Genomic DNA, 25,348 nt, shown 5'->3' with positions numbered 1-25,348 from the left:
AAGAAATCACTGTCCAAATAACTTGCCGAATAGTCACTTTGTATCACTGATCGTAGATATTAATCTTTAAACTCGAAAAACAACACTGAACTGTCGAAATGGGGAGTACACCTATTTATACCACGGAGAAAGTTCTAGTAAGTTCGAGATAGTACACAAAAATCTATAAATAACTTCAAGGTCACGCGTGTTCACGGCACATCTTTATTCTAGGGTTCCATGTTTATTGTTTAGAGGGTTCTGTAACTCGTGCTTTATAACAGTATAATCATCTCCGTAAAATTTCCACACATAGTCATAGACCACCTATTTTGTTCTCTACAAACAAGCTACCACGTTTACTGGTCCATGCCTTGCACTCTGGTGCCTTAATTTCAAAATCAGTACGAAATTTACTATCATTTTTCAGTTGAAGATGAACAGGGAGAAGGCGCATCAGGCGCGGAAAGTTCTGGAAGAAAAGAAGGCTGAACTACAGAAGACTAAGTAAGTGGAATATTTTATTCTTAGGCGTTTCTTAGGCTTATTTCTTATAACTTAGAAATATATAAAGTACCTACCAGTGTCTTTTTTATGGTCCTCGTGTTTTGGTGACCTGTCGTTCTCCGTACATGTGGGATAGGATTTCATTTTATTTTTCTCTTGTCTTTCATGTTTATTATTCTTCTGCATTTACTTCCACAATACGAACCGATGCTCTGATTAAAGGTGATGGAAAATGTACGAAGGTTGCTTCCAACCGGTCATTTTTGAAATGATACGATGAAAACGTTGATGAGTGTCTTAGAATTCATAGAACTCAAGTTCTGTTGTCGAATGACTCTTCTTGGAGATATTTATCATCTGCATTCCTTCTTTTACTTCCTCTTTTACGTAACACCTGCGAACTTCAAGAATACCTAGACGGTAAACACCTACCTAGGTATAAAGACGAATTACCATAAATCAACGACGAAATTAAGCGATTTCTTCAATTTACTCCATTTAGTAGCATTTACATTGCGCTTTTATATATCAGAATGTTAGAAAAGATCAATTTTATTGTAACTTAAATTTTCGTTGACGTTGAATTATGGGACACCTTATGTAACGACTCCTAAAAACATTATTGTCTTTATAGAAAGCAACAGGAGGAACTCAAAGAGAAGTTGCAACGTCTGGAGTCGAAGGTGCTGGTCGGTGGAGAGAATCTGCTAGATAAGGCCGACGCCCAGAGGAGGCTGTTGGAGCAAGCCGCGAAAGAGCTGGAGCAGAGAAGGCTCAACGAGCTACGGCTCCAGGAGGACTTGCAGAAGAAGGAGGTAATGTATCGTCTTGATATTAACCTCATAGAGTGCTAGCCAATAAGATGCAAGGTTAACAGGTGTATATAGCGATTGCTTATAAGCTTTTAATATCTATTTAATCATCCTGTATTCGATTATGTCTCTAAAATATTTTTTTTTCCATTAAAATGTGACAGGTCAATATTTTTAGCTGTACAAAGCCTGCAGTGATTGACTGCAGTGACTGCAGTGACTGCAGTATTATACAATAATTAATTTTAATACGTAGTAATACATTTTTTTAGTACATTACATTATTTATTATTTCAGAAATCAATGAATTTTAGATAATTAAACCTCTTATAAAATTTTTACACACATATCCAGTCATCCTGTATTTTGTGTGGACTATAATTTCATTGTAGTGCTACCGAAACCGCTGTACCGCGTCTTGGGTGTACATACCCTTAGGAGGGGGAGTATCTTTTGCTTATGCTCTTCTTTCCTAGGCCCCACACATCATCACGTTACCTAAGGCGCGGTATAGCGGTTTCGGTAGCAGTACAGCTAAACGTTTTTAAATAATTTTATTACATATAATTAAATACAGGGTGATTGGAAGTAGTAAAAGCCGTAAAAGGATGAATATATAGCTGACCTCTACTCGGTAAAAGGAGTATTTTATTTTATTTAAATAACTTTAACTCTAGCCTTCTGGTAAAAAAACATTCAAATATCTTCACTTGACTACTATATATATATAAAGATTCCAAAATAACAATGTGTTCCCTAGCAGGGTAGGTTGTATGGAAGAAGATAAAAAAGATTATAGAATTGCCAAATTGCAGGCGGAGAGACTGGACTTGGAAGAGAGATACTCCAGCCTCCAAGAGGAGAATGCCGCGAAGACACGCAAACTCAAGAGAGCTGTGCAACTTCTCAATTCTGCCAAGGTAATACACACACACACACGCACGCACTATATATATGTGGGTTATAATTATGACTCACTTTAAAATTACCATGTTAGAGTACCCGGCGATAAACATTGCACATCGGCCTTTGGAAAGAGACAATCGGCTAATTTCGGCATCGTGGAGCACTATCTCTGTCGCACGAAATACGACTGACAAAACGTCACATAGGTAGTGTGTGACAGAGATAGCGCTGTACAAAGCTGAAATTAGCCGATTGTCTCTTTCCAAAGGTCGATGTGCATTTTATCGCCGGGTACTGTACTAAATCCAGGGATATTTGTATCTAAAGATTAAACTGGTTTAAACCAGTTCAATCCTGTTTTATCTGGTTGGATCTAGTTTTATCCAGTTCAATCTAGTCTATATTGCAATTTGCTTTTATTCAGTATATTCAGGTTATATTTAGTGTAATCCAGTTTTATCTAGTTCAAACTGGTTTAATACTGTTGAATCATGTTCTGTGCTACGTATAATACCTAAAGTTTAGGATTCCTGATGACCTGATCTCCGACGTTATCAGGCCGAGTTGGCAGACCAGCAGCGAGAGCAGCAGCGCGAGATGGAGGGCATCCTGGACGGAGTGAGGGCATTGCGCCGGGAGATCCAGCTCGCCGACCTCGTACTCGACTCCTATATACCTAAGGAGTATCAGGTAACCACTCTGTCATTCTAGAACGTGCTACCATAAATGGGGAGCCCTATGTCTAACTATGGACGCCCTGTCGCAGAAATGATGATTATGAACACCTAGAATGAATTACTTTTATTGGTTTAGCCATAATCTGTATTACCCTATTTCGCCTTGACGTTGATTTATGGGTCAATTTGTGTATACGGGATGATTGTAAATTTATCTAGATGATTTATTTTTTGCTAGTTATACAAGCTGTAGAACTGCTAGAATGAATTACTTTTGTTAGTCCAGCCATAATCTGTATTACCCTATTTCGCCTTGACGTTGATTTATGGGAGTTACTGCGTATACAGAATGATTGGTAATTTATCTACATAATTTTATATCTGTTGCTAACTATACAATATGTATTATTCCCCTATTTCGCCTAGACGTTGATTTATAGGACAAAGTGTGTTTACAGGATGATTAGAAATTTATCTACATATTTTTATATCTGTTGCTAACTATACAATATGTATAATCCCCTATTTCGCCTTGACGTTGATTTATGGGACAAACTGTGTATACAGGTGATTAGAAATTTATCTACATATTTTTATATCTGTTGCTAATTATACAATATGTATTACCACTATTTTGCCTAGACGTTGATTTATGGGACAAATTGTGTATACAGGATGATTAGAAATTTATCTACAACTTTTTTATGTTGTTAATTATACAAGCTTCTCCACCCAAGAAACTTGGCCATGCAGTCGGTTGGATAAGCGATAGATCCATTCACTGCCACTTCAGACGGACATTTCTGAACCATTCTTTCAGCGGAGGTCCGAATAATAGCCCTCTCTATTCCTTTCTGGGTGACCATGACCTTTATCTCTCTCTCTCCCTCTCTCTTATGTCTCAGATCCATATGCCATCGGCAACATGATCAAAGATCTCTATCTAAATTGCGGTTTTTTTACAGGCTCTAATCGACAAGTATGTACACTGGAACGAGCAGCTTGGCGAATGGCAGGTGAAATGCGTGGCGTACACTGGCAACAACATGAGCGCGCCGCACCAGCGTGCACAGCGCGCCCATAAACACGTGAGCATGATCACGATCACACGACCATAATAACCATCGCATGATACGAACACAATTTTTTAATTTTGATGATGACATTTATAAATTGAATAATTTTAAGCGGTGACAATGTTTGAGTTTCAGATGATGATCTGAGACACCATAACAAACTCAGAGAAGTTGTTTCTTGCCTTATCTTCCTTAATGCAGTATTGGAGCAATTTATATCCCAGCACATCACTTAACCCTTTCATTGCTGTATAGACATATTGTCACGAAGGCAGGAGACGTCAATATAGCTGTCACACACAAAATGTTTAGAAAAGTTTCTATTAGTTGGTATGACTAAAATCCATTAGAATGAATATCCAAATTATAGTTTTGTAACTGCAGAGGTTTTATACTGCAGCTGGCTTGCAAGAAAATTGACAATGTCATTAATTTCAAATATCAAAATTATTACATACTAGAATGATCTTTGACTACTATAAAAGCCGATACTGGGCGCATTATAGGCAAGTCTACAGCCTGAAGAAAAGTGAACAACAAGATGACTCATAATAGTGTTAGCAGTAGTGGAAGTGCAGCTGTGGACGGAGTCGCTGCCAGTTTCGTTTCCAGAACTCTAGAACAATAAAAGTCATATTTTATTGAGTCAACGTTTATCTATACCCATCCCTTGGTCGTGACGGTATTATCCCGGAGAATTTTAATAACTGAAACAATTTATAAATGCATTTTATTCAAATCTGTCAAACTTTTGTTGACTTTTGATATCTTTATTTTTTTAATTTTTGTCAGTGACAGTGTTGTTAGCAAACAGTAGAAACGTATCACGCTTATTACTAACGAATTGCCATGTAAGATATTTATTATTTTATTTTATTTATTTAATGTGTTGCAATAATCTTTATGAGTCTTTTAATTTCCAGAAATAAAAATAGGATTTATATATACCAATAGTAGTAATTATTGGGATAATATGTTACATCAGTATTAAATTATTATATACAAAAATTTTTTACTATTTTACAATCATAGAACACTGTCTTTTGAGACAAAATTCAATTAATAAATTTATTTTTCCCGACAAACTAAGATATAAATAAATATTTTGTGCTGTAAACATTACATAAATTATTAAAATAAAAAATCGTTCTGAAACGGTTAAGAAATCCTTAAATTTATTTAGATAAATATCCTTCACAGATATAAAATAAGTTTTGAATTAAATTGGTAAAGTAATAGTGTAAATTATTTCGCACAGGTGGAGCCTCCAGATCTGTCAGACAGATATCTGTCGTACTCATCTGTCGGGGGCACACGCCCCGGCACTCGGCTGGCGCGTCCCCAGTCCGCGGTGCCTCGCCCCAACTCCGCTCTTCGCCCTCGCCCTTAATTCGATTACACGAATAACGCTTTTTTATGCTAAAAGCTCTCTTAATTTGCTTCTTTCTGCACATGGTCGAAATTATAAAAAAAATGCACTTAAAACACAGCTGTTCATATATAATATGTATGACTTCAAATTAAAAATAAAATTTTTAGCCATTAAATAAATTTACAAAAATAAAATCTGCTTTTGTGCGGATTTTTTACATAAATAAAATTTAAATAGACTTACCTTACACTGTTTTATCTGTTATATTTATTTTTATCAGGAAATTTTATTCCCATCTTTATATACTCAACCTCCAAACTCAATCTTACTACAAGGAAATTCGAGTATTGTCAGACTATACAAGAAAATGGTTTATTATGTTACTTCATAAAGTTTTGTTTTTTCAATGAGACTTTTTGCGGTCCCTATTCACCGCACAAAAACAGGTTTGCACACTATTGCATTGTGCATACTATTCTTATATAATCTGTAACAATTCTAATATGAAATAATATTCTTACTTATTTTTTTTTTTATCTGGGAACATATATTTTTTTATTTTCTCATTGTCCAATTAATAAATCTTTTTTTACTATTAATCATTTTTATTTGAAAATTACACGTCTATATATATTTTATTTTCTTAGATTTATATTTTATTATATTCATTATAGACTTGTATTGAGTATGTAATCCTTACATATATATTTATATACTGAACATTACTAGTCACATTCCAGTGATTTTATTCGTAAGATATTATAAACTTACAGTATTAAACAAAAAAAAATTAATTAACGATAGAAAAAAAAGAAAAAATAAATTGAACGCGTTTTATTTTTAACCTATGTAACCTTTTTTTTGCGCATCTGTCAAATTTTGGCGCGAAGACGCTTTTCATTTTATTGTGATATTTATTTGTAGTGGTGTATTTGTGTGCTAATAAATTTTTTTATGGACTATCTGCATTTTTATTTTTTAAATTAAACTTAATGAATTTTTAATAAGTTTTTATATACCTGCGGTGGACAAGCTGTTTGATAGTGCTAGCCGTGTTTCGATATTTGAAATTTTTGCGAGCCGCAATTTATAACGCATTTAAAACACGCAAAAGAATGTTGTTTTTTTTACAGAAATCATATTTATTGATATTATTTAAATAAATGTGTAAAATAAGTGTATTGAAGTTAGATATAATAGCACACGTATATGACAGCACTCCTAATGATACTTAAGACGCCGGTTAGTTAATTACGATCGGTATTTGGATTTCGCTAATGTTGTGCTGCAATAATAATAATAATTATTCACGACAGTAATTTGTTTCGATTTCCCAGCAGCTGACATGGGTTATATAAATTTAAATATTGAAATAATTCGACAATCAATCGGGGACAAAAATAATCGTTCAGAGTCGCATGTGGCTCGCCAGCCGCAGTTTGTCCACCCCTGATATATACCATACTTATCAACAAAAAATGTGGTATAAATTGACTCTTTTAAAACCTTTAGGCCATAAATGCACAGACCGCAGCCCGCCGGTTGAATACTGGTGGCCCGCCGACAGCAAAAATAATACTCTCGTACATTCGAAAAATATTGAATTCTATTCCAGAATCCAACAAAATTTAATTACCTATACTTCTGGCGGCCGGCCCGCCATCAGTTCATGATTTGCCTGAGTGGTCCCTAGTCTTAATAGGTCTGTGGAACCATGCTTTAGGCAATCAATCAACTAGCATGTTCACAGGTAACGTAAATTTACATAATATATATACATATTGGTAAAGATCACGTCATGTATTTAGACGTGAAAGATAAAGGAACAATGGAAAAGGCAGATCAGCTGATGAACACTTCTCGTGACTCATGAGTGGCGACAGCTCCTGTCATCTGATCCATCGTATGACACTAGAAGAATTGCACGTCCGAACTGGCAGAGAGCCACGTGCCGGTAGACCCGTGAGAAGGGTCCCCACTAAGTGAAGCTATGATATATATTTTTTTAATGACCCCCGCTATTGGAGGCCTCTCGTACCCCTAATTAGTTGGAATCAGGGTCTTTGTTTACAAATAAGTTTTTCAGATTTTTAATCTTTATTCTTCACTCACTGTCATACTTCTCAATTTCTTTTATTCTTACCTTATTTCCATCACAATATCTTTCATTTTGTTCTTTCATTCCTTCTTGCTTTCATCGCCTTCCTTCCATCATCTTATTACTCTTAGGTGGTTAGGTACATTTGTTTTATTCTTTATTTTATTATTTACATATCGTGTTTTTTTATCACAGTTTTCTTTGGATTGTGTATTTTTAAAACCTTACTACACTTTTCTTATTCTATTTTTCCTATTATTAATTGACTAGTTATTTTAGGTGCAGTTTATTAGGTACCTAGCGATGACATACTCAAGGTCACGAGGTGTCGCTGGATGGGGGAAGCGTGACCTGTCATTATGGCGATCTCTGGTGATGGTCTACATCTTGCAGTGGAACGTCCATCAGCTATCATGATGGTGATGTCTAATTAACCCTTAATAGCCTAGAGTTTCAATTTTGATACCAATCTTTTAAACCGAATGTTCACATTACTATTAGTTTTTTTTATAGGTTGGCTGTACGAATTTTACTGTTGTATAATATTCTTTCCCACGAAATTAAAAAACAATCTATTTTTCCCTTCATCTAGACCCTCAAGCTAACACAGTAATATTAAAAAAAACACTTTCGTAAATCAGGCTATTAAGGGTTAAAATAAAGAAACAGGTTATAAATACTGCACACATTATTAAAAACTAGAAGAAATAAAAGTAAACATTGTTTAGTATTTTATTATACAGCGTGATTTTTTATAGGTGTAAGAGTTATAAAAAGGTAAATTTACACCTCATTTTGTTTATTTCAACCCTTGGATGCCCACTGAAACGCATAGGCCTATCAAGGGATATAGCATAATCGCCACGCTTGGCAGGCGGTTTGGCGATCGCAGTGTGGTATTACGGTACGCAGAGGACGCTGCTGTCCATCCTCTGGAACATATTTGTGAGCAGTGACAATCCTATATAATTAACGCACAAAGAGATTATTACATTAGATTGTATTCCGAGGATGGAATCAGCGACCTATGATCGAAATTTTCAATCCTCTACCGCTGAGTTTACTCAAGTAAACTTTGCCATTTTAAACATTTTTAGACTATAAATCTTTTCTTTGACATTGCAACCAGGATTCATCACTTATTGATTCAATTTTGAAAGAAAAAACCCAATGTTATATTCTGGTATGCAGAGGGCGCTGGTGTGCAGTCTTTGAAAATTGTTTGTGAGCAGTGGCAATCCTATATAATTATTGCACAAAGAGATAATAACATAAGATTGTATTCGAGGATCGATTCAGCGACCTGTGATCGAAATTCTCAATCCTCTACCGCTGAGTTTAGTGAAGTAAACATTTCCATTTTTATCAATAAACTATTTTTTTTTTATTTTAAATTGCATCCTGGATACATCGCTTGTTGATTCAATTTTGAAATAAAAAATCCCGTGTTATATTCTGTTATGCAGATTATGCTGCTGTCCATCCCCTGGAACATGTTTGTGAGCAGTGGCAATCCCATATGATTATTACACAAAGAGATAATTACATTAGATAGTATTCAAGGATCGATTCTGCGACCTATGATCGAAATTTTCAATCCTCTACCGCTGAGTTTACCCAAGTAAACTTTGCCATTTTAAGCAATTTTTAGACTAAAAATCTTTTTTTTGACATTCCAACCAAGAAAACGTCACTAATTGATTAAATTTTGAAAGAAAAAAACCCAGTGTTATATTCTGGTAAGCAGAGGGCGTTGGTGCGGAACCATTGAAAATTGTTTGTGACCAGTTGCAATCCTATATAATTAATGCACAAAGTGTGAATTATATAAGATCGTATATCTAGAAAAAACCCGTGACATTCAACCACAAGTCTAAGTCCCCTACCGCTGAACAACCAACTAATCATATATCATTTATTATCAATTAATGTATAGTATACTTGTATAAAGTTATCACTCTGAAATATACTAGAATAAATTATTTCTATATCGGAAGGCGATAGGCCAATATTCTTCTGGGTGTATAAAGTAGAAATAAATAGTAAATTGAATTTTGAAAACGATTTTTCTTACTATATTGTTAAGTACTGTGGGTTCTGACTCGAAATGAAACACCACTGGTTCACAAGGAGTCCTTTATTCACAAATAAAATGGTCACCCTACTTTAACACAAAGTATACTATCGCTTAGTCGAAACTACGCTTCCAAATCGCTCAAGAGATCACTGTCTAAATAACTTGCCAAATAGTCACTTTGTATCACTGATCGTAGATTTTAATCTTATAACTCGAAAAACAATACTGAACTGTCGACATGGAGAGTACTCATTTATACTACGGATAAGGTTCTAGTAAGTTCGAGATGGTACTCGGTAAGAATTTCCGAGAACCGTACACAAAAATTTATAAATAACTTTAAGGTCACGCATGTTCACGGGACTTCTTGATCCCAGGATTCAATTATTATTGTTTAGAGGGTTCTGTAACTCGTGCTTTGTAACAGTATTATCATAACGATATTTTTTTTATTTCTGCAGCCATTTCTTTTATGTTCGTACAGGGTGTACCATATATCAATTGATAGCAAAAGAGCTATAATATCACCCCTATACTGCTTTTACATCTATAACAAATCAACCTGTACAGTACATTGTTTCGAATGTCATATTACACTATATATGTGTGGATCTATGATATTTTCAACGCATATTTATAAGCCATATAGATTGGTGTATATCAAAATTTGTTTGTAAATATATATATTTCATTAAAATATTTTTTACAAAATTGTAAGTTATGACTTTGATTGGTGCTATTTTAAAAAAAGCGAAGTCTCAGGATACGGTGGTGAGGAAATATCGTTCACCACCACCTGAAATGAAGGAGCAGTTTCGATCTAAAAAGAAGTTAGATAAGGTGATCTGTGATATTTCTTACTTAGATATTTATCATAATTTTCATGACAGCTGATAGATGCTTATTCCACTTTTTACCGATCATCCTTTATTATTATACTACCACACTTTTTGCATTTATTATATAGGATTTCAACTGCACACAAACATGTTCCTGTTCCATACAATACTGCAATCGCCAAACTGGGACAAGCCTGGCGATTATGATACATCCCTTGATAGATATCTTTGGCGAAGCCCTATTGCTGTTGGCATCTATGGGTTGAAATTTATTTATGTATTTACTTTATTGGAGATAAACAGTAACAAAAGTCAGTAAGAAAGTACCAACTTAGAAACTTGAGAATATTAAATTAGTAACAATTACCTTATAACTATCTCACTAAGAACATTTAATGATTTAAAGTCAAACAATGACAAAACAAAGAAAAACATTACTAAACAGAGATCAAAGATCCAGCGCATTCTGCAGAACACAGTAATAATTACGAGTCACAGCAGGCCGTCACGTTCCAATGAGGTTTAAATTGTATTGTGTGTATTCAATAATTTCGAATGAAATTGTCTTTTAAAATATACGAGAGAGCACGGGAATATATCAACATCACTAACATAAATTGTGGAGGTCACACATCCTGTATAAGGGTGCACGTTTACCGATATTTGTTATAAAAGTAGTTGATAAAAAGAAGAGAGATCTAGATTAAATTGTATTATGTAAAATGAACGAAATTAGCTATAAATTTATCTTTTTAATGCTTTTATATGTATAACCAATCATTTTATTTATTTTATTTTTATTTCTACTCATCATAATGCTGTACAGTAATACCCCGCTTTACGCGACCCCGTTATACGCGGTTTCACTATAACGCGGATTGCAAATATCGCGCTCAAATGCCTCGAATTACGCGAAAGAATCCGTATAAATATAATGTAGTCATCAACTTCTCTATGGACGCGGGATCCCAATCCCCAACAGTGTTGGGTGTTATGAACGTATTTTACAAGAACGTAAACAAAACGTTACCCAGAAGACAATAGATGTATTTTTCCGTAAAAAACAAGAGTATGTATTGCATAAAGTGTTCCTAGAATTAAAGTGATTGATTAAAATGATTTGTATTTTTTTGTAATAATTTTTGACTATGTTTAATCATAAACCCCGTTATACGCGAATTTCAGTTAACGCGATTTTTTTTGGAACGTATTCCTCGCGTAAAACGGGGTATTACTGTATTATAAAATACTAAACAAGGTTTACTTTTATTCCATCTTCTTTTTAATACTGTGTGTAGTTTTTATAATCTGATTTTTTTTGTTTTATTTTTTTTTTTCATTTTTTATCTGTTGTGTAGGTATTGTGTGAAATATATTCACCATCATCACGTCAGCTGATAGACGCCCATTGCAAGGTATATGTCTCTCCTAAAAATCACCACATGACTGGTGTTCCGCTGGCTGTGACATGGATTATGTCGTTGATCTACCTAATAGGGACGGGAGGAGGTAAAGACCTGAAACCTTTGCGACCCCAACAGACTTTATTTATACGAGCGATGCCCAATGCGCCACTTCAAATAGGCAATCCCATTTCTGAATATATTTTACAGCGAAGCTCCCAGGTTACCCTTCTGTAGATATCTGAAACCAAATATAATTTTTATTGTTATACTTTGTCATCATAATCATTCAAATTATAGAATGTTCACATCTGAAGATAAGTCTTCACCTATGGATTTCTTTTATGACTCTCTTCTTATTCTATTCTATCTAGACCTCAATGAAAACCATCTAAATAAACTTGAGCGCCTTCAAAACTTCTGCATTCGTAAGTTCTTTCTAAGCTCATATACCCATAAGGCTTCACCGGAGTACTCACATCCTTTATCTACACCAGTGTTCCCCAAACTTTTTCAGCAAAAACCCCTTGCCATGTTTTTTCCGTGTTGGGTAGACCCCCTACTTACCTGATATTGATTTTCTGTAAATTTCTAACTGTAGTGAAGTTTAGTGTTAAAAAATTAATACATAATTATTTTTTTTACTTCATAGGTACTTTTATAAATAATGTAAATGTTTTGATATTATAAGATAGTATGATGTAAGTAAATAGGTACTATCAGTGTATGTGTTGAAATCCACTATCGTGGACCCCCATTTTCATTTCATGGACCCCCAAATTTTTTTTCGCTGACGTAGACCCCTTGCAGGTTGTCATAGACCCCTAGGGGTCGATATAGACCACTTTGATAATCACTGATCTACACCATAATATTCTTTCCAATCCACTCACTACCTCTTATCTCTAATGAAGGTTTCAATTACTTCATGATACACATGAGAGGTCTTTGATATCATCAGAGAATCTGGAGTTAAAAATACCAGCGCATTCTTCTTTGTTCATCACCAAATCTTTCACCACACAGACCGTTCGGTTGGAAGACCGTTCGGTTTACAGCTGAATATAAGACTCGCTAACTCACTGCCTGTTTTTACGAAAATATTTAAGAACTATTTACTAGACCTGTGATTATTTATCTGTTAATTTATTTCTTTTTATTTCTCTGTTTATTTATTCTTTCTTAGGCAACTACGATCCAAGTCAGCTTATATATTATATATGTATGTTTTATACACGTAACTAACCATTATTTACTTCTACATTTTCCATACTATGGTTGTCTGGAAGAGATTGCCTCGTGTGATGGTGATAAAGACCGCACATTGTACTTTCTTGTTTATTATTATGAAACTATTTAAATGTATCCTAGCGTGTATAATAAATAATATTAAATAAAAAGTAAATTTCCAAAAAGATCGGTTAGAGGTCTATTTCCTGCATTTTGACCTTAAGGAAGACTGTCGACCTCCTACTTACGTTCTATACTGCGCTTTGAACATCTACCATCTGTTCTGCACGCTGTGGCATGTTCACAACTACTTCAACGGCCAATACGCTGAAACATGTCTTTTATATATACGGATTGATTCGATCTCGTAGAAAAATCTGAAATACAGCCTTCACCATGGCTAATTAAATCACTGTGAGTTTGTCAATGACACCAGAAATGAGAGACCACGTGTCAGTGTAACTAGTCATCACTTGTAACACACATTGGTTGTAGAACTTCGTATCGTCACTGAAGAAGTATCCAGAAAGCTGCACAGTCGAGTATGAGTCGATTATGGAATTTTCTAGTAGTTGGATTTATTTAGTTTGAATGTACACAAACAACTTCAAATATTGAATCTGCAACTAAAACTAGTGTCGACATGATAGACTTTCACTGCAAAGCGTAAGCTTCCCTCGAATATCGCCATGTTGCCTGTCCTTCTCGTTTCATGTAAGAAAAGGACCAATATTTAGCCACTTCCGCACAAGCAGTGGTAGTCATGCAACAAAGTGTATTGTGCACTAATCGGTGTAACATAACTCCTGAAGATGCCCCGTGAAGAGGTGAAACACGTGTTAGTGATTTAACGGTGGCAGTTGTGTAATTCGCATTGTTTGCCCCATACGCATTTATCAGCGGGCTGGCGGGCGGTGCACTTTGTTCCACGACTGCCACTGCATGTGTGAAAGTGGCTAAATATTGGTCCTTTTCTTACTTAGAATGGAGCGCCTGATTTATTAAACACCTCGTTCCATGTTTAAAAATATAATTACAATACTTTTGTTAACACGTTCACTGCGGCTTGAGGTCGATTCAGCCTCATGGTAAACTTTGCACTGGTGCGGCGCGTAAAACTCGTGTTTTCTCTCTAGTGCGGCGGCTGCAAAAATATTGACGAACATGAGGCAGAAAAGGCCTCAACCGCACTACTAGGAAGTTCAGCTTGAGGCTGATTCGACCTCAGCCGCACCAGCTGAAAGTTCTTCAAAATTGGGCCCGCAGTGAACGTGTTAAAATTCATTACAGTACGATCACATAAAAGCAGTCGTGGACAGCCGCCCACCGCGATACGACCGACAACTTTTGGCGCGAGATTTACCAAAATGGCGGCGGCGTGCGCTCGAAATCGCGATCGACAACACGCGTCTCGTAATGGGAATAAAGATGGCGCATTTTAAACGCGTATGTAATGAGAAAATATGTCTTAAAACAAAATTTGCATTGCATGCATTTAGCTTATCCTGTTTACTTCCAAATTAAAAAATATAAAAACCTAGCTGTCAAACATTTGTGCCAGGTTCTGTTTTTAAAAAAAATATCGTGCTCCATGAAGTATTATAATAAAATTTAGATTTTCTCTGTTCGTGCGCGTGCACCTATACATATGCCAGAATCGATTGAGACAAAAAAAGAATAAACAGCACACTGAACACTGTAAAATATCTTCTTGTCCAAAATTGTTTATTGATAATATTTTAGCGTATATTAAATTCCGTACAATTATCTGTTGTGGAGTTTCTCCCTGCTTCTTCTTCACAAGTAAAACAATGTGAAGCATAGTAGAATTAAAAATAAAATAGATAAAAAAATAATAGATAATAAATTAATGATCAATAAGGGTTCTGTTATGAGTTCCAAAGTTGAACAAATGAATTTTATCTTCATATTTTTATCTGACAAAAAAAAACCAATGTGATTCGAAATTTAAAAAAAAATAAAGTCACTAAACTCGACGACTTTCTAATTCTTTATTTAACCTTTTATAATTATGTTATTTTTAATTTCTAAATGTCAGATATTTATTATAGGTACGGAACCTTTAAAAAAGAGTATACATCATAATAAAAATATAATTACGTCATTACGTGAAAGTAAAACTTTAAAGGCTTTACTAATAATATGATACATGTGCGATACAATTTTGGCACCATTACGTTTATAATTTATATTAGCCTTTTGATGACATTTTCCTACGAGACAAAAGGAGTTGGTTAACACGTTCAACAACACGTTCACTGCGGGCCCAATTTTGAAGAACTTTCAGCTGGTGCGGCTGAGGTCGAATCAGCCTCAAGCTGTACTTCCTAGTAGTGCGGTTGAGGCCTTTTCTGCCTCATGTTCATCAATATTTTTTATTACAATATTGAGTCAATGCTTCGCAGACATAAAAAAGCTATATTTGTCTTTGTCATACCTCATACGGTTGAGTGTAAACAGCCGCCGCACTAGAGAGAAAACACGAGTTTTACGCGCCGCACCAGTGCAAAGTCTACCATGAGGCTGAATCAACCTCAAGCCGCAGTGAACGTGTTAAAATATATTTTAATCAACAGGGTAAAGTAGACTGTCACTGGAAGGAACAGCCGCCAACCAGCAAAATCTATCACGAGAACCGCGTGCGGTATTTAAAAGAAATACAGAGAGAGAATAAATCGATGTACAAACGTATCGTGCAAGCGGTAAGTACGATAATCATTTACTATGTACAGTGGACAGATGACGGTAGGCTGCTTTTTAAGGTTATGCTGGTATAGTCACATATACAGATTGATAGGATATGTGTACAAGAATATATGAATATATATATATATATATATATATATACTAGTTGATCCCGCAAACGTTGCTTTGCAAACAAAACTTAAAGTTTTTAATTAACAAATAAAAAATAAGGGTTGATCGTAGAGGGGTGTGTTTTTGTATGTTGTATCATAAAAAAATAAAAACAAAAAATTTTGACAAAAAATTAAAAAAAATTTTTTTAAGGTGAACAACCCTTATCACTTAGGGGTATGGATAGATAAATAGATAGTAGCCGATTCTCAGACCTACTGAATACGAATATAAAATTTGGTAAAAATCAGTCAAGCCGTTTCGGAGGAGTTCAAGTTCGAACACCGTGACACGAGAATTTTATAATATATATATATATATATATATATATATATATATATATATATATATATATATATATATATATATATGATTGTATAGTTTTTATGTCAATTTTAAGGCTTTTAAATTTATTACAAATTAAATATATATAAATGTGGAAGGCCAATAAATTTTAACTGTACAAAGCCTTCAAGGAAAGATTATAAACATTAACTTAGCATGTATGACTTCGTATATAGAAAACGTTTTTTTTATACACATATATATAATTATATATATATTGTTCCAATTATTTTTACAAAATTCAGATCAATTATACTTGCTGATGTTATTTGCAAGTCTAATTCCAAAAGAAGAAAATTTATATATTTAACTCATTTCAGGGTGATCATTTGATTAGAAACAGGTGTAAAAGTTATAAACCTTTATGTAGGCTAAAGGTTTAGATATAGAACTAATTATGTATACAAAAGTAACAAGATATCAAAGATTTCACGAATAAAAAAACATCTGCAGAACCCCCGGGTGGAAAGCACTGCAACGCTGCAACGCGCTTGGCAGCGTAACCGAGAGGAAATGCTGCAGAAAGCGCAAAAGCCTTTCATCATCTTTCCGCCTGTGCCCAGAGATCTCGTGGAGGATGTAGCTTTCTGTCCACTGTCAACTGGCAAACGCATCAGGTGATATAAGATTGGGCTTTATTAGAAGCAAGGAGGAATTAGACCTTTTATCAGAATGACCATCGCACAGGCTTCTCTTAAACATAGCCACGACGATCATTTATGAATTCCGGTATCCAGCGACTTCCTGAGGCTTTATATCGTCGGTCCAGTCGGCCCAGTGGTGGGCTTGCCGAGACCACGTCTACCGGCTTCTGTTCGTGGCCGTCAACCAAGTGTTCCATCATTAAGGTCAAAATCAGGAGATGTAATAATGTATAAACCCTGAAAATAATTTTAAAAACTACATTAATATTTATGCGACCTGTAATGTTCTATTAAAATTACTTCTAATACTTTATGTTTTAATTTTAATACGCATTATCTACGAATCTTTGCAAAAATAGTCAAAAGATTCAGACTGGACATGTTTGGCGAATGGAATAGGAGATATATGGAACGACGGCATCCACAATGAGGAAATTCTTCCCGGACGCCGTATCAGACTACTGCATTCCCCGGAAAATTCAGTTGGACACGTGTCGGGTCCAGATGTTCACGGAGCGTGTGGGATTCTCTGAGTACTGTACAGGTTTAAGTTCTTGGAGAGTCCCTCTTGCATCTGTGATAAAGACAAATGAAATGTTATCAAGAATGTAGATGATGGATGTAAGGCGACGTGTGAAAGAAGTTCAGAACGTGATTAAAACATTTTGTCAAGGATTTGAGGAAAGAGAGAAACAATTGGTAAGACAAGAAAGGAACAAGTTTAAAAAAAGAACTTAAAAATTATTTATGCCTGGAATGTAAGCTCCCTGTCTCACACATGGCAGAGTTATACAATCTCTAAAAATAAAAATGGAAAATAAAACAACCTGGATGAATAGGTTAGTTCGACAAATCCAACATAGGTGATCAGCATGAAAAACCATAAAACATCTTCTCTTACTATAACTCTAAGTGCTACAAGATAAATGTTCAACCAATATGTGTTACCAGATTAAACTTTACAATTCAGTCAGGAATGAGAATGTACATAGACCTTATTAAGATTGTAAGGAGAAGCCGGATGCAGGTCGATCAACTCCAGAACATTGAGGGTCGATTTCATTTGTTCTGTGCAGTGTGGTGATCACCAGAAACACATATTGGTCGTAAATCATCATCTTAGCCCTTAATAGCCTAGAGTTTCAATTTTGATACCGATCTTTTAAACAGAATGTTCACATTACTATTAGTTTTTTTTATAGGTTAGCTGTACGTATTTTACTGTTGCATAATATTCTTTCCAATGAAATTTAAAAAAAAATCTATTTTTACCTTCATCTAGACCCACAAGCAAACACAGTAATATTTAAAAAAAATCACTTTCGTAAATCAGGCTATTAAGGGTTAAGTCAATCAAGGATATATTATGTATTATATACAGGGTTTACTTGACAATTGGGTTTCGCGGCGGAGCGGTGTTGGGCGAGTTGAAGATAGAACTGTTTAAAGACATCTGCCCGGCTACCTGCAGGCTGTTCCTCGAGCTGATGGATGGAGACCAGTTCGGATATGGTTACGTCGGGACACGCTTCTTCAGGTAAGGAATATATTATCCATATCTGTTCTGAAATGCTATTTATTTTCTCAAAAATAAGAACCAGGTTAAAGCTACTCAAAATCACGTAATGGTTTTAAAAAATATCAGTTAATAGTGCATTATAACGAGGGTTTAATAACTGTAAAACACTAGTAGGATTTATTTAATGGAATCTTTAATATTTAATGGAATCAGGTGTTACCTCGCGGAAATCCATCCTAAGTAAGAAAAGGACCAATATTTAGCCACTTCCGCACATGCAGTGGTAGTCATGCAACAAAGTGCACCGCCCGCTAGCCCTCTGATAAATGCGTATGCGGCAAACAATGCGAATTACACAACTGCCACTGTTAAATCACTCAACACGTGTTTCACCCCTCCACGGGGCATCTTCAGGAGTTATGTTACACCGATTAGTGCCAAACACAGAGTGTAGTGTGTAGTCTAGTAGGATTCTTCCTACAGATCTTAGAAGTAATAACAACACGAAGTCCAAAACAGAAGTGTGCATATTCATTGACATTTAATGTATTAGATGTTGAGCTGCTAGTCGGTCTAAGCTTTGTACAGCTTCATCGAAATTGAGCCCGTGGAAACAGAGGTCCACGGACTAAACATACGTATATTCATCAAGTGTAGTCCATATTTATAAGGATATAAAACAATGTTAAACTAATAAAAATCGTCACTCAATCAAGGGTCAAGAAGTAGAGCGCTCTCTTTCGCTCGATGTGTATATAGAATTATATTTCTGTGGGAATCCCCTTTTTCGACGCGCCGTTTATGATGACGTGATGAGTTGGAACTACACCTATACCTCACTTTGCGTCGTGGTTACGTTCCAAAAAAACACGACGCAAATTGACACGCCGCAATGTGAATTAAGATTTTCTATATCAAACCATGTAAAGATCGAAGATTGGTTCCAGGGTTACGAAAATATTACTTTTTTAAAAAGAAAATTGAACAAAGTAAACATTTAAAAGAACAAAAATAATATAACTCTGCCAATAAATGTATTGGAAAAATATATACGTTTTTTGTAACCAGAAACAACACATTAAAATTTATTTAAAATTTTTATTCTCTTTTAAAAAAATAACAACGCACTACATTACATCACACTACGTAATTGAAACTGAACTTTAAAATTATAGTATATATAATATAGACACATCTATGTATTAAATACTTTTTAAAAATAAAAAAAATCTTAAAAAAAATACTATTTGACATCTGTCATTTGCTTATATCTACAAAATATGGCGTCAAAATAATGGTGAAACTCGTCTGGTGTCTTACAGCATTTTTTACAAGCATACTACTATTTCTTTTATTAATGTACACCGGTATTATTGAAGTGAAACCATAGAAAAATGCTTGTATCTGGCACAACCGTGGTGGGGGGTGAAGTAATACTGAAAATCATAAGCCCGGAAGGTCAGACTTTCACGGCGTCGTTCAACGATGAAACATTAATAGAGGATGTCAAAAACCGCGCATTAGATTACTTCTATCCTAACGGGGAAAATGGATCAAGTCGATACAAACTCGTCCGTGTATACGACACAACAACTTTGTACGATTTCCTGACCATAGCCCAAGAACAGGTTTTCATGCAGGAGGAACTTCTGCTAGTAGAAAGGAGAGTTCCAGAAGCAGGGGCATTGTGGGACCTTGGAGCAGTTCGGGCGCCTCAACAGAATGCCATTGTCGCCGCCACCGCATCTCTACCACCACCACAAACCACCATGAGACAACCGAACCTTCAATCTCTTCTTTCCACTAACGAACTGACTTATGAGCTGAGGAAGATATTAATATCTTTAATTGAAGCTGGAGCAAGACTTGCAGCTGCTGGTAGGAATTACGAACTGACTCTAGCTCAGCTGTCAGCAGCCCTGGACGAACCGCAGAGGAAACAGGAAGTGGACACGCAAGTGATAACACCAGAGCAAATCGCAGCACGATTCAACATCCAAACAGAGGAAATACGGCCGTCCACAAGTGAAACAGACGGCGCATTCAAACGTGCAGCACATTTGCAAAGGTTCCTAGAGAAATTCCGAGCGTGGAGGTCCAAGATCGCTGAACCACCTAACCCTGAAGCGATCGCTGCTCTTAACGACCTTGGTTTCACATCTGAAGAAGCTGATGAAGCACTTCGATGCACGGGATGTAACGTCCCAGCTGCAGCTTCATGGCTAATCGGTGAACGAGGCTCAAGCATTTTCGAACTGGTGAATGGTTTACCAGATGGTTTGATTCTGCAGACCTTGTTGAAACAGCCGCAGATCCAGAGAGGATTGTTGAACACGAGGATGATCATTGCGTTTATAGCGATGGTGGGGCAGAGTGGCAGTGCATCTCTTTGGCTGAACTCGCCGCACGGGAGCCCGCTGCTGTCCCAGATATCACGCACCTATCACTCGGAGAAGTACTGTCTGGCAGTCAACCAATTCTCTGATGAACGGAGGATGCAGACCTCCGCACCTTCCACGTCTAGACAACGACGCTGATATTTACTTTTGAATTTGTACCCATTTTATGATTTTTTTTAATAAATATTTAATTTAGTTTTATGCGTTTGTTTATTTATACACTTGACAGTGATTTAGCGTGTCTTATTGCTTCTTGTAAACGCTTCCATAGTGTGACAGCGACAAAAGTGAAAGATTCCTTCAAACAAAGTACAATGAGCAGGCATAGTCAATTTCAAGTTCTCCGATGATCTAAGTGACTTAAAAAATGAAAAATAAATCTGGATTTAAGATAAGAAGTAAGCGGGTGAAAATGAAATGTGTTTGATATTTTAATTCGTTTGATTTATTTTGTAGCATTTTATATGTTTTCTATGATATACACATTTTTTAAAATACATTTTTGTATATTTTCCTCATTTAGAACGTATCTAATTGCGGCACGCGAAAAGTTAGAACGCCTGTTGTATCTTACGCGTACAGATATACAAAAATATATATATATATATATATTTTCCTGTTAAAGACTGGAGATACGACGAGGAAAACTATGTGAGTGGGGCAGTTGTGCGATCTAGCGCACATAAACTTGAGTGAAGATTTCTAATATTAGTTAAAAAACGATATTTAACAGTTGTGATTTTTTTCAACATTTTTAGGTGTACACAGAAATAAAAATAAAATGCATTGACAATATTTAATATATTACGGAAACACTGTTTTTTTTTATTTATAATAATCTAAATTATGGACTCATTTGTAATTTACGAATATGTAAAATTAAATCTTTCTGAAACTGTAAAACTTTTACTCAAATACAATTTTCCGTAGATAAAACTTTAATTTTATGCGAAGAAATACACAGTGTGCGTGTGCAGCAAGTCAGCACATAAGTTCGGGATTCCCCGTGAAATGTGTACACAGCGCACGTGTTCAATCACAGTAGCATTTAGTAGAAAGCGATAAAAACAAAAGAAGACTTATTTGGAAAACCGTGTAAAAGCGAAAACGTGTAAAACAAGTACCGTGTAAATCAGGGGATAGGTGTACTTATTTTATTATATATTTACTAGCTGATCCCGCAAACGTTGTTTTGCAAAAAAATTAAAGTTTTTAATTAACAAATGTAAGATAAGGGTTGATCGTAGAGGGGTGAAAATTTAGGTTTGTATGCTGTATCATAATAAAATAAAAACCAAAAAAATTGTCTAAAAAATTAAAAATAAAATATAGGTGTGGACCAACCTTATCACATAGGGGTACGGAAAATAGATAGTAGCCGATTCTCAGACCTACTAAATACGCATATAAAATTTGGTAAAAATCAGTCAAGCCGTTTCAGAGGAGTTTAAGTTCGAACACCGTGACACGAGAATTTTATATATTAGATTAATAAACTATTTATAAGTACTTATTATGCGTTTATTCTGGTGTAACCTTAAAAATAAATGAATGTATAGGAAGGTGCCAGGACTATACTGGAGCGGCGGCGACGTGGTTCACGATAACGGTTTCGGATGCTATGCGCAGAGAGGCCACATTTGCCCCATCGGCGCCGAAAACTACCACTACCCCCACTCCATGCCGGGTAATCTTACTATCTATACCATCACCACAAATCACCATCGCTGGTAAGTACTCCTTGATCTACACGAAGGCTTTTATCGCCCACGAATCACGGAAAGCCTATTCTGTATGATGTAATAGGTCACATGTCAAATGCTTGCTTGCATTACCAAAAAAAACTTTTTTTTTTCTTTAAAATTAGAACAATTTATTTCCACACATCTATGCCTCATACATAGTCTTAAGAAATTTCCTGAATTTACTAATAGGTACCGCGTTGCTTGATATTTTATTATATAATCAACAGTAAAACCTCCTTATTCGTGCTTCCTTCATTCGCGTTTTCACTATTCACGGATTAAAAGAATGCGACACGATTCCTATATTCGCGGATCTAATAAGTACATAATAATAAAAGTACTTCAATAACTATCCAACCAAATGTCCTTTGTAAATGCCGGCAAATGCACTAATAAAACATTTACGTTAAAATGTTTTTTTTTTATTGCCCCCGCTGTTGGAGGCCTCTCGTACCCCTAATTAGTTGGGATCAGGGTCTTTGTTTACAAATAAGTTTTTCGAAATTTTATCTTTAATCTTCACTCTCTTTCATACTTCTCAATTTCTTTTATTCTTACCTTATTTCCATCACAATATCTTTCATTTTGTTCTTTCATTCCTTCTTGCTTTCATCGCTTTTTTATCATTACTGTTTTTATCAATACTGTTTTGTTTCTATTAACAGTGTCACTCACCACCCTACGAACAAACGATAGGAATGATGGGCGAAGGTTGTCGTCGCCCATCATTAAGGCGATGCTCTCTAAATCTATCTTTCACTTTACCTCCGTTTCCAAGGCACTGCGCATCCTTGCATGTGCGGGACAATAGGCCACAAGGTGGGTCACGGTCTGGTCCACGCCTGGTTCGCAGTAGCACGAAGGGTCCTCCTTGAGCTTCGTGGTACTGCGTACCGGGCGTAGACAAGACCGTGGCCCACCTTGTGGCCTATTGTCTCGCACATGTTAAATGCAATGTTAAAATGTTAAATTGACAACACATATAAGAAAAAGCTTCAACAAGCGATGAAAACATGACATTAAATTTGAAAAATCTTAGCCAAGAATGGTAAATGAGATTGAAAAAAAAGAAATCAAAGTAATATAAATATATTCATAATACATTAATTTATAATACATCGAAAAGTAAATCTTTTCGATGCTTCCTAACATCTAACACCTTAGATGCTTTTACACGAATAAACAATTAATTTGCATACACCTAGACTCAAGCATAATATATTTTTATAATTAAAAACGTTTTGATACAAATTTAATTAATAAAATAAATAAAAGGTTTGCTGTCCATGAGGGTGACGCGAGACGACGAAGTCTGTGGAAATTTCAACATAACCTTCAAATCGTTGCCGCAGTTCGACTTGAAGAACGTTGTCTTCGGCATGGTGAATGTCTTTTAGTCAGTACAATAACTGTATCCCTTAGAGCAGAGTTCCCTAAACTTTTTTGTGTCGTAGACCCATTGCCATGTTTTTCCGTGTTGGGTAGACCCCCTACTTACCTGATATTGATTTCCTGTAAATTTCTAACTGTATTTATAGAGTGACGAATTGAACAAATCGGTGCAAGGTAGCGAAGCTCTGAGACTGCGATTCTCAGATTTTAACAAGTTCAAAATGTATTGCGACCACAAAGGGAATACCAACATGCTACAACTTACACAATTATATTAACATATATAATATTTATTTACTTCATAGGTACTTTTATAAATAATGTAAATATTTTGATATTATGAGATAGTATGATGTAAGTAAATAGGTGCTATCAGTGTATGTGTTGAGATCCACTATCGTGAACCCCCATTTTCATTTCATGGACCCCCAATTTTTTTTTTCGCTGACGTAGACCCTTTGCAGGTTGCAATAGACCCCTAGGGGTCGATATAGACCACTTTGGGAATCACTGCCTTAGAGGATCAAATTACCAGTGAGGACCTACGGCACAGACGTGGTCTCTCACATCCGACCTCATATGCAAGCTCAGTCACACAACGACTCATGGAATAGGCCATATTCAAGATTCATTTACGAGATCGAATCTGAAATAAGGAATTCCGTAAACCAGAATAAATAAAGCGAGATGGTAAGATGAACTGGCAGAATAGGCAGACACATGGTTACTATACCTTTAACAGGTCCTATTGGAAATCTATAAATCAGTCCTATGCCCAACAGTGGGCGTCACACAGCTGAATTGATTATAATAATTAATTAACAGTGGAAACCCAGCGGCAGAGAAGTGAAAAAGGTTTAGATTCTTAGATACAATTTTATATAATATCTCACTGAGAACATACAATGATTTATAGTCAAACAATGAAAAAACAAATAAAAACATTACTAAACAGGGATCAAAGGTTATGGTTTATATATTTATATTATGTTTGTTTATATATTTATATTATGGTTTAAATTGTATTGTATGTACTCAATAATTTCGAAAGAAATTGTCTTTTAAAAGATACGAGAGAGCACGAGAATAAATCAATATCACTAACATATGAATTAAATTTAAATTTTAAATATCACTTACGTAAATAATATAGTAGCATTAATAATTTCAATTTTTGAAAATTCTGTTTCAGTTCAGTTTCATATCCTGGCATGTCCTTGTTGTATATAGTTCCTAGTAATATATAAAAACAATTAATTTTTAGATAATCCGTCCTTGTGCCGTGTATGAAGCGATGCGAGGCATGGGAGATGCGTTGAGCACACAACCTGTCATAGAGATTGTGTCAGCGCGACGCCGAGTTGACAGACAATGGCGGTTTGGCGCCAAAAATGTCAAAATGGATGTTTTTAAATCAAAGACAATAAATTAATATGATCTTTATTTGTAAA

At 35.4% G+C, this 25,348-nt stretch overlaps 3 protein-coding genes across 3 annotated transcripts in view; all 3 read left to right on the top strand.

Moving 5' to 3' along the window:
- Klp64D (kinesin-like protein 64D) overlaps positions 1-5,989 on the top strand; it is a 61,260-nt gene extending 55,271 nt beyond the window's left edge. Inside the window, exons 10-15 of the mRNA XM_068769773.1 lie at positions 410-486; positions 1,121-1,301; positions 2,114-2,218; positions 2,763-2,894; positions 3,847-3,969; positions 5,216-5,989. Coding sequence (XP_068625874.1) covers positions 410-486; positions 1,121-1,301; positions 2,114-2,218; positions 2,763-2,894; positions 3,847-3,969; positions 5,216-5,347 — 750 coding nt within the window. The 3' untranslated portion in view covers positions 5,348-5,989. The remainder of the gene's footprint in view (positions 1-409; positions 487-1,120; positions 1,302-2,113; positions 2,219-2,762; positions 2,895-3,846; positions 3,970-5,215) is intronic.
- Positions 5,990-10,224: 4,235 nt separating this feature from the next.
- On the top strand, positions 10,225-18,383 carry LOC137926133 (uncharacterized). Its single transcript, XM_068769663.1, has 5 exons — positions 10,225-10,344; positions 14,267-14,422; positions 15,574-15,699; positions 16,652-16,815; positions 18,224-18,383. Exons 1-5 carry the CDS (start codon positions 10,225-10,227, stop codon positions 18,381-18,383), a joined length of 726 nt encoding a protein of 241 aa, XP_068625764.1.
- Positions 18,384-19,957: 1,574 nt separating this feature from the next.
- Kpc2 (Kip1 ubiquitination-promoting complex subunit 2) lies at positions 19,958-25,329 on the top strand. Its single transcript, XM_068769662.1, has 4 exons — positions 19,958-20,879; positions 22,320-22,447; positions 23,781-23,887; positions 25,162-25,329. The coding sequence occupies exons 1-4, from the start codon at positions 19,996-19,998 to the stop codon at positions 25,327-25,329; spliced, it is 1,287 nt and encodes a 428-aa protein (XP_068625763.1). The 5' UTR covers positions 19,958-19,995.
- The last annotated feature ends 19 nt before the right edge of the window (positions 25,330-25,348 follow it).

The sequence above is a fragment of the Battus philenor genome, unplaced genomic scaffold (genome assembly GCF_028537555.1).
Source record: "Battus philenor isolate CCGP_79_NKW_IND1 unplaced genomic scaffold, ilBatPhil1.0.hap1 SCAF_29, whole genome shotgun sequence".
NCBI lineage: Eukaryota > Metazoa > Arthropoda > Insecta > Lepidoptera > Papilionidae > Battus > Battus philenor.
This window is presented reverse-complemented; position numbering and strand designations above follow the sequence as displayed.

Coding starts and splice junctions, on each gene's coding strand:
- LOC137926133 (XM_068769663.1), top strand. CDS start 10,225: ATGACTTTGATTGGTGCTATTTTAAAAAAAGCGAAGTCTCAGGATACG. Junction 15,700..16,651: donor ACAAACGTATCGTGCAAGCG/GTAAGTACGATA, acceptor AAACATCTGCAG/AACCCCCGGGTGGAAAGCAC. Junction 16,816..18,223: donor TCAACTGGCAAACGCATCAG/GTGATATAAGAT, acceptor TATTATATACAG/GGTTTACTTGACAATTGGGT.
- Kpc2 (XM_068769662.1), top strand. CDS start 19,996: ATGCAGGAGGAACTTCTGCTAGTAGAAAGGAGAGTTCCAGAAGCAGGG. Junction 20,880..22,319: donor CAGACCTCCGCACCTTCCAC/GTCTAGACAACG, acceptor ATGAATGTATAG/GAAGGTGCCAGGACTATACT. Junction 23,888..25,161: donor AGAACGTTGTCTTCGGCATG/GTGAATGTCTTT, acceptor ATTAATTTTTAG/ATAATCCGTCCTTGTGCCGT.